Genomic DNA, 10609 nt, shown 5'->3' with positions numbered 1-10609 from the left:
CTATCGCAACAAAAAAGGTAGTCACAAATTATTATCAAGGTTCACACCTCAGTGAAGAAGTATATATATTTATGCTGCAACAATATTCACACAATATTATGAAATTCACTAATAAGCGATGTGGATTCAATTAACGATGCAAAAGAATCAACCTCAAGGCGCCATGCCGCTCAAACAGATTAACTCACTTAACGAAGATATGTTTGTTTGTTTATGAGATATTTGCGCAAAGGTTCTCAAGGACTATCCGCGCTAACCGTCCCTAATTTTGAACTGCTAGATTAGAGTAAGCAGCTAGTGGACAGCACCCACCGCTAAATCTTGGGCTACTCTTGTCTGATCGAATAGTGTGATTTGTTTATCATCCTTATAACGAACGAACGCAAAGCCTCAAAGTGCGATGTTTTTTGTTGTTTTTTTCCACAGGAAGAAAAAAAAAAGATCTAAGTCTGACAGATAAGCTGCTGGGCCAAGCTTGGTCAATCAAGGAAGGATATAAAATCCAAACTAGTCCTAGTCTACCTAGTCCTAGTCCATAAGGTATATGGAATAAATGACCAAAAATACACCAAATTGCTTTTTTTTTCATAGAGTGTAATATATCTTCGTAACCACGTAAACCATTTAATTAATTCAAAAACAAACATTCTGAAAACAAGATAAATTTAACTGGTAATTATTTTAAATAACCTGGTAATTTTTTAATATTAACTCGCTATGGTCTATAAGTTTGTTATGTGGCATTGCACCAACTTTGTACTGTTTCACAATAACGATATATTGTAGCAATGAATAATAGAATATCAGTCATGATTGAGTTAAAAATTATACGCATGAAGAACGAGAAAATTGTATTGAAGAAAAATGTTCAGCATAGAGTTAGAGGCATGAAACATTCGAAATGAACATAAGCATTGTAAAACGTGCTCAGAATGAAAAATAAGTAAAAACGACCTGAAGCTCCTTGTGAATCTAAAGTCTGTTATAAACAAGAGTCGAATCTCTGATGGGCGTTAATTGGATCCGAATTTGTCTGTCATTTATTGACAACTTCAATTTTTTGGACCCCTATCAACGAAAATTTCATGTGCACACTGCACCAATTTAAGCAATAGTAAAAATTCATAAATTATTTACGTACGAGCAGTCTTAGTTGGACTTGTTTAATTTCTTCTATGAACACATGATAACTGGTAAAAATAACATTAATTAATCAGGTGTCAATCTACATCTAGTTATATACACACACGAAATTTATTTAAAGTCAAAATTAATACAAAAAAATACGCCTAAACTCTGAGTTGACATAAGTAGTAGTAGTATAAATGTGATAAGCTTGAAATATACTGAAAATTACTTGCAATAATTTGGCGGTAAACTATGTTATAAACACATATGTGTGATATCTTATTTAGACAGTAATGCACGAACAGCTAAAATCGTTCATTCTGTAGTTCGAAAACTTCACTTATAACACGTGGCTATGATCTAAAACATTATAAGAAATCAGAACATACTTACAATGATTAATATTTTATTAAACGTTTGAAAATACGATAATTTTCATTCCTGATGAATGAAGTTTTATCCATTCTCACAGTCGACTCTTTTGGTTTCCAACCTTCGAAATTGTTATCCTTCTTACATATGATTCTTTTGAATTCCATAAGTTTGAAACCTTAGCCTTTTTTAAAAATAAATAAATTCTCTGATCGACAGTTATTGAAACTTGTGTCATACTCCCAAGTCTGTTATTTTGTTCTATAACTTTTTAAAAACGTGATTATTATTATAGCTAAAACTCCTGAATTGAAACTTATACGTAATTATCTTATGTTTTTGTTGTTGTTTTTTTAAATAAAGTCTAACAATTATCAAAGACAATTTATGCCAGAACAACAGAGAAAAATAATTAGTTTGTAATTAAATTATTCTAATACATCTCACTTATGATACTTCCAAGTGGTTCTTCAATTTTGTCAGTTTAATATTATTGGTCATTCGGTGTCTGTAAAAAGTATTAATTTAAAAATGTTTTTAGTTGCTTATTTTCGTAATTTTCTCTGCATCACGTGCTTATTGGTTTTCGGGTGTTCGTTCAAAGCTACTCAAGTACTGTGTTCGCTATTCTAACATAATTTTTAACAAGAAAGAAGGTAACTAGTCAATAACACCCACCATCAGCTTTTGGGCTGCTCTTATACGGATTATGGGTTTTGGCTATCACTCCTATAACGTACCCCTGTGGGTCAACGATAATTTTACTAACGCTCAAATTTGGGGCTCGATTCCCGACAGTAGATAGAGAGCAGATAGTTAGCAAATTTGCGCTAAAACAAAGAAACTCTTTAACGCTCCCACAGCCCCAAAGTGCGGTGCCCAATGTTATTTTTTGTTTTGTTTTATTTTTCGCCGCAAAGGTACGAGAACCACAGTCCTTCAGTTCGGCATGTTAACCACTGAGCCACATCCGGCCCTTCTTCATTACAATATGTGTTTCTTAAGTCTTCGTTCAAAATGTAATTTCTATTGCCAAGCTGGGGAAACTCCTTATGATGTATAAACAATTTCGTGATCCTGATTGATATGGTTTCCATGATAGAGATGCATGTTCTTAATTTTGTTTATATTAAAATATTTAATCATTACAAATATTTATGTTAAACTTTCTGCATAACTGTATACGCTAAACTATTTGTTAAAAAACTTGTCTTTTTTATATATTTTTGCATCAATTGCATATCGTGACTAGTCTTTCAATAAAAATTGTTGTTTAACTGGATCAGAAATATGAACTTGAAAGAAATTAATTGGTTAAAGATTTATAAATATACAGTTTAATCGATATTTATCGACGACAAAATTTCACTTTATATTGACCTACATGTTTTTCCTTCCAACGTCGGTAAAATGCTATGACATTCACATAATACATGCCATCTGGTGGTTAGGCACGTGCCCTTGACGTGACTATCACGAGCAACCAGTATCAGCTAGAATTTAGAGGATCGCATCGAACACTTGTGCGTGCTCATTGCTCTCTAGTCGTAAACAATCGGTTAGTGTCTAAGGTGCAATGCGGGAAGCTAAGCTAGTAAAGGGGCTAGCTACGGCAAGTTAAGCCGTTGCTTTCTGCAGTTGACACAAACCGAAAAAATATGTGCATAAGAATTGCGTATATATAGCCCACTTGATTTCATGTCAATAAGAAAAGTCAAATTAAGGAAATCCATACAAAAATATATTTCTATAATAGAAAGAATATATTACTTCGAGACACTCGCGTGATGGATGGAAGGTCAGCTTAAAGTTCCAATATTATATTTTCATGAACAATGAACAGGACAGCCTGGTTGTTGGAGTTACACAGTGATGGGCACCCTCAAAATGTTTCTAACACGCTGTCAAAGCTAAATATTACCTGGTGCGTCTCGTTTCTTCGTCATCTCTCAAAAAACGGAAACAGAACTCACTATTCAGGACTAGATAACCTCTCTGAGGAGGACAACTTCCAAAACTACTGTATTGAAACCCTCCAGAGATTTCACTTGTATATGCGTCCATACGTCCTCCCATGGTGGCAACAGTTTTTGTGGGCCACTGTCTTTGGTATAATGATAAGCATGGCAACAGTTGGAAACATTATTGTGCTGTGGATAGTTGTCGCACATAGGAAAATGAGAACGGTTACGAACTATTTTCTATTAAATCTTGCGATAGCAGATCTCTTACTGGCCGATTTTAACGCCATCTTTAACTTTGTCTACTTACTTGGAAGCCACTGGCCATTTGCATCCATGTATTGTACGATTAGTAACTTCATTGCTTACTTAACAGTCTCGACCTCAGTATTTAGCATAGCAGCTCTGAGTGTAGACCGGTAAGTTCAATACTTATTCACTTTTCTTGTTGAATGTTTGATTTTTGTTTTCTACATAATAGAACTAAAGAAAAATACAATATTCAAATTATTTATCTTTAGCTAAATGAATAAATGCCCTTTTAATGAAATTACACTTGCTATAGAGCTAGTTTGGCTAAATAAGCTTCTTTCCTGAGCTAAATTACGAACATATAATTCCTGTAGAACGTGTGAAACGCATTCACACCTGTAATTATTATAACTCGGGGTACTTCATTTTAAATTACTTAAGATATATTCTTAAACGCGATTCTCAAAAAGTATATTACTAAACGTTTAATTTACTAACTAGGTTATTCGTATTTTTCCGAAGAATAGTTCATCCAAGACTTAATACCTCTACTAAAAGTATATTTGTAGTTGATGTTATATATAGGCACGGGTTGGCCATATGGTATAGTTCTGGATTTTGGAGCTGGCGAGTCGAGTTCGTGTGATACCATAAAATATTTCCAGCACTTTCAGCTGTGTGTGCGTTATAAGAGTGACAGTCAATCCCTTAGCACGAATTATAGGGTGCTGCTGACTGACTCACTCGCCTCTGTTCAGTAGTTCAAAATTAGAAATGGCGGCAGTAGATAGCCTCAGTAGCTTCGCCATATGTACAAAAATACAAATACGTATTATTTACGGAATTCATTGACTGTAAAACATATTTTTATTAATTCAATTCATCACTGTACGTGTTTGTTGAATAACAAACACATTAATCATTAAATGCACATATTTCCGCCCCTAATATCCTTTGTATAGCTCAAACCACAACACAGCTAATGACGCTGAGATGAAAGCATAGTGGACAATTTTTTACTATAGTTTGTTTCGTGTGTACTGTCATCTCCGATATCTTTCTCGTGTTGACTTTCTTAGGTATATCAGTACTATTATTCTCAGCATAACTAACTATTGCTTATGGAATCAAATATGAACTATTCCAAATATTTACGTAGCGAAAGTTTTATTCAATCAAATACACAAATTACGCATCACCGTATAGTCTATATATAGATCACATTCTATAGATACCTTGTGTGATCACAAAGAGTTTTCGTCTAATGTGGATCAAATAATTTGTGTATTTATATGTAAAATACGCTGTAAATGTAACAGCATTACATATATGAAACTTAATTAATGAAACATTTCATTAAATCAAACTTTTTAAAAGTATTTAACAATAAATATACATAATTCTATACGATTACGTTTATAGATGTAGTATAATTAACGCATATTTCACATCACCTTCAAGACGCCACGTTTCATATTGTTCACTTGTACGAACCACCATCTGTATGATAATACTGGTGAGAATCTGTCAAATAATGTAATGTCGTATGTTCATACAGACATGAAAAGAAGCTGTAAAATACAAAAAATTTTACTTGATTTAATAGTTCAACTAACAGGAGATTTTGAGACATACAAATTACTCACTACAAGTTATTCTACTGTACTCATTCTGAAAATACGAAGGAAAATGGTTTCTTTGAAATCGTTACTTAATTGGAACGAACAAAAATAATTCCATGGTTTATTTAGACTGTTACCTGGAAGTAAGAGCATTCAACTACAGAATTGAAGCATTTGTATGTATTAAGCAACAAACATAGATTTGATACCTGTACTTTACAGTATATAATAGAGGGTTAATGTCGGTTGACTCAATTCTTTTATACCTAATCAATTATATCATCATCAGTATAGATCTAAATTCCGTTCAGCAGCAGATCTTGACAAATTATTTTCACTACATTTTCGTTATAATGTTAGGTTTGACTAAATTGTACTTTGTTTTGTTGAATTTTCCCGCAAAGCTACTCGAGAGCTATCTGCGCTAGTCGTTCCATATTATGAAGTGATAGACAGATTAGAGGAATGGAAGCTAGTCAATACCGCCCACGCAAACTCTTAGGCTTTTTTTTTTTTTACAAATGAAGAATGGGATTGACCTTCACATTATAACGCTCACGTAGTTAAAAGGATGAACATATTCGATTGCGAGTCGAGCTCAATAACCACTAGGCCATGCATCTAAAAAAATGAGATCATTATAGAGATCATTCGCGTTCCGAAAAGAAAAATAAAAAAAACGATGTTAATGTACGACTTCCGTATTTTTAGCCGCGACATAGCGACTCATCGAATGGCTCTGGGGTTGTTTTTTTGTAGTTGGTTTTTTTTTAAGTACAAACTTTTAGCTCTTAGCCCCATCACTTGATCGATTTGAGATCTAATTACAGCCCCGGCTATTGAGGACTCCCTTTTGTTTAATGACTTAATGAAGTGAAAATATTAATTAGCTATCGTTGAAAGTCTATTTTATGTTTTGATACATTATTTATCATAGAACACATTTTGTTTACCGTTCGAGATGAAAAAAAAATTGTTTTCAGTAACAGATAATAACTCACTGTCAGCTAATTACAGAAAAAATAACTATTAAACGATGTAACAAATCATAGCGCTTCTTAATAGTCCACTACATTTCACGTATCATTTACATTTAAATTAGTATGTTATATAAAGATTAGTGTTCTATGTTTTAAGAGTAATTTCAACAGAAAACGGTAAACTTTATCGAAGTTTTAAGCATATTTAAGAATGAAGATATTTAAATGCATTATTAGTTATTGCTGGTTATTTTGTAAGCGTAGGAATTTGATATTAAATACAAAACAAATTCTTAAACTCATCATCACACAAACATTTACAAAAAAATACAATGCATGAAAAACAACCTGTAGCATTATTTCACAAAGATGTTGAATCTAGCATATCTCAATTAAAAATATAGGTAAGCCTTGTTCGGCTGGTCAATACTCTGGATTCCATCAAGTCTTACAGAAATCTGTTTGTTTTTTCAGATTCGTATACATAAATCACGAAAATTATTTTTCACTTCTATTTTCTTTTAAAATCTTTTTTCATTTGAACTCTCAACATGAGGATGTCCGAGGAAGGTGTGGCTGTTTAAGCATGCAGCGTTCTCCGTAGTAAAGTCAGCTATGGCGAAATGTCATGATAGCTGATGATTATCCTTGAGTTTGTTCGTAACGATCTACTAGCTTGAAACATTTTGATATATATATGTAGATTATCAGTTTGAAAGATATAGAAATCAGAAACAACTACACTTATAGTTGTCATTGCTATTATAATGACCACACGTAGTTTTAGTTATGTTAATCAACTATATTCTAAAAGTTTGCTCAGTCACTCATCTAAATTCTGGCGCGTCTGGTGTTTATGTGTTGTAGAAAAAAATTGATTCTCATCTCTGAAAGAAGTATTGAGGCTATATATCTAATAGTACGACGTATCTTTCAATTACAGCCAGATTTTATTCAAGAAATTCTTAAAACTGTCAACAAATTGAGTTTACTAAAACTGAAGTCCATTGAACATGATGAGTAAAGAAGAATTTTCAATTATTGATTATTCTCTTGATCATTTATTTTTACACAAGTAAATGGTCTAAGAGAGAAAGGTATTTAAGAAAAGTGTTTGTTTGCATGTTCAACCTGAGCGGCACGCTATGGGACACATAGGCCAAAGGACCAAGACAGAAACTCCTTAGGTTTCAACAAGCCAATCCTAATTGAGAACACTGGCCAAAAAGATGGCAACTAATCAGCAGTACCTGCCGCCTATTATGTGATTTGTCTTAACCAAATAGCTGGATCTGGCTGTCATAGTTATAATGCCCGAACAACTAAATATGCGGCGTGTGTTCATTGGCGTATCGCGGCTGAAACTTGGGACCTTCTGATCTGCAATGGAGCACGCAGACCGCTTGGCTACGTCAAACCCATTTTAGTTTGTTTGTTGTTAAGCAAAAAGCTTTGCAATGGGCTAGCTGTACTGGTTTTTTAGTGTTTTGAGCCTTCAGAGAGGGTCCATTTTGAAAAGATTAGTTATAGTTTTTCTTCAATCGACCTGAGTTTTTCGTACAAACATACTAATCTAAGGTCCATATCTAGCAGAAATCATGAATACCGTTAGATGGAAATTCATGTGACAGACCTTAAGCCTAACTAGCTATCGATTCATAACAGACACTGCATTGAGTGCAAATGAGCAAACCTGAACATTCAGTAAATTCTAATAAAGTACCAGATTTGTAACAACACTTTTTAAATAATTTATGTTGTGAAGAATTTACTATTATATATTTATTTTGTTATCAACGTTTGTTTAGATTATGTTTATATTTAAAAACATGCATAGTTTATCGTGTTAAATATGTATTGCGAAACTCCCGCCTATTCTCCAAAGTTATAGAAGATTCTCGAGCTTAAGAATCAACAATACGTGTGTAAACGCTTGTGTTAGCGTCAGTATTGTTGCGTAAAACTGGAATTTCGAGAAAGCCTCCACACACTTGTAAATATAACCAACGCGACGCGCCAAAAAAAGAGAGTATCTATTATTAGTTTGCTATAGTCAATGTGCTATAAACTTCGGAAGTTATAGCTGTGACTGTTATAACGCTTATCAATCGGGAAACTTCAGATATTTGACCAGGAACATTTAAAAAGTTCGAACATTACAAATCATTTAACTTCAGTGGATTCTCATCAGACATTAGTATTTTTACAAAACATTATATAACTTCATCGTCGAAAACTCGGCGTGTGTGGCTGAGGAATAACGAAGGACAAATCTAGCTAGCTCCCTGTGAAGTGAATTATACCTACGTCAACTCGTAATTGACTCGTTCATAGTGAACCGTCAATAAGATACCAAAGAAGTTCTAGACTAGAAAGAATACTTTATATTGCTTGTAAGTTTGTGAAACTTTTGTTCATAATTCATTGTTTGTAATAACCATTATTTTAAATTGTATTGTTGTGTGCATATTAAAACGTATTTGGTTAAAAAAGAGAACTATGTGTATCAATCTTGTTGACAAATATCATAAACTGACTATATATAGGCTTTTACTTAACTGCTAAATCCAAAGTACAATTTAACTACTAAATTGAAAGTATCATTTAACTCAATTTCATGCTATTTGTAATTCTAATACTTAGCATAATAAATTGGGGGCTCGTTGGGATTTGAATCAGAGACAAAATATAATTTAAATCACAATTGAGTTCATATTTATCAATAAGATTTGATCATGTATGATTATCGAATATTTTCTTGAATCACCCTCCTTCGAACAACTAGAAAAACATAACAAAAATAAATTGCTCGAAATTGCCAAAGTTTTAGAACTAGATGTTATAAGATCAATGTGAAAAAATGAACTAAAAAAGCATATTATCGAAATACTAGTCGATGATGATTTGGTGTCTGAGGAAGCATTAGAGAAATACTCTAGTGTCCCTACTAGCCAATCGGGGTTGAGTGATAAAGATAAATTAGAGATCTAGCTAAAACTCAAACAATTCGAGCTCGAACAAGCTCGTATCGAAGCCGAGAAAGAACAAGCTCGTATCGAGGTCAAGAGAGAACAAACGCGTATCGAAGCCGAGAAAGAACATGCTCGTATCGAAGCCGAGAAAGAGAAAGAACAAGCTCGAATCGAAGCCGAGAAAGAACAAGCTCGTATTGAATCTGAAAGAGCAAATAAATGTCTCGAGGCTGAAAAAGCTCGCATTAAATTCGAGAAAGAAATTAAGCTGAAAGAAATGGAAATTAGACTCAACACCAATTGACTAAGGCAAAATGACAACTTTTAACTTTATTAATATGTCAAAGTACCACCGTTCAATGAAAATAAAGTTGATAAATATTTCCAGCATTTTGAGAAGGTTGCCCAAACCATGGAATGGCCCACCGAAAAATTGTCATTATTATCACTAAGTGTCTTAACTGGTAAAGCACAAGAAGCTGATGCCGCTCTCTCTTTGGAAGATTGTATGAATTATGGTAAGGTTAAAGCTGCTATTATCAAAACATATGCGTTAGTACCAGAGGCTTATCACCAAAAGATTCGAGGTTATCGCAAACAAGATAATCAAACTTATATGGAATTTGTCCATGAAAAAGAGATTTGTTTTTATTGATGGTGCAATTCTATGCATATTGACAACAGTTTCGACAAACTAAGACAATTATGTCTAATTGAGGAATTTAAACGATGTGCACGTAACGATCTCAAAACGTACTTAGACGAAAATAAAGTTGAAACACTACAACAAGCAGCCGCTCTTTCCGATGATTACACTTTAACACATAAAACCACTTTTCATAAAACGAAATTTCTACCATCTCAACAAAAACCTGTATTGGTTCAATTCATTAAAGTTGAGGATCCTTCTAAAAATTCCAGCTCCTCTAGTTCGAAATCTTTTGACAGTCAGGATAAAACTTTTTTAAAACATTCAAGCCCTGTATGCCGTTTTTGTAAAAAACCTGGTCTGATTGTTGGTGTTTGAACAAGAAAAAAGAAAAGGAGTCAACATGCAGTGTATTTGTGTCCACATATGGACGTATTTTTACCAAATCACCCAATGTTGTTGATTTAGCCACTGATATAAAGGCTAATGTAATCAGGGAGGAACTTAGACATTTTGTGTTTGTTAGTTCTGTGTTTTTGACAAATGACACTGGCAATCCCATGCCCATACGTACTCTACGTGATACTGTGGCGACTCAATCATTGTTGTTAGAAGGTGTATTGCCTTTAGATTCGAGTTCTGCCACTGGTGAGTTTGTTATTGCTCAGGGTAT

The 10609-nt window shown here is 33.5% G+C and overlaps 1 protein-coding gene across 1 annotated transcript in view; it reads left to right on the top strand.

The window, feature by feature from the left end:
- Positions 1-3156: 3156 nt before the first annotated feature.
- Positions 3157-10609, top strand: part of LOC106478535 (tachykinin-like peptides receptor 86C) — a 65395-nt gene continuing 57942 nt past the window's right edge. Inside the window, exon 1 of the mRNA XM_013939084.2 lies at positions 3157-3880. Coding sequence (XP_013794538.2) covers positions 3336-3880 — 545 coding nt within the window. The 5' untranslated portion in view covers positions 3157-3335. The remainder of the gene's footprint in view (positions 3881-10609) is intronic.

This window comes from Limulus polyphemus, unplaced genomic scaffold (assembly GCF_000517525.1).
Source record: "Limulus polyphemus unplaced genomic scaffold, Limulus_polyphemus-2.1.2 Scaffold222, whole genome shotgun sequence".
Classification (NCBI taxonomy): Eukaryota; Metazoa; Arthropoda; class Merostomata; order Xiphosura; family Limulidae; genus Limulus; species Limulus polyphemus.
Note: the sequence above shows the minus strand (reverse complement) of the source record. Positions and strands in the feature narration are given on the sequence as shown.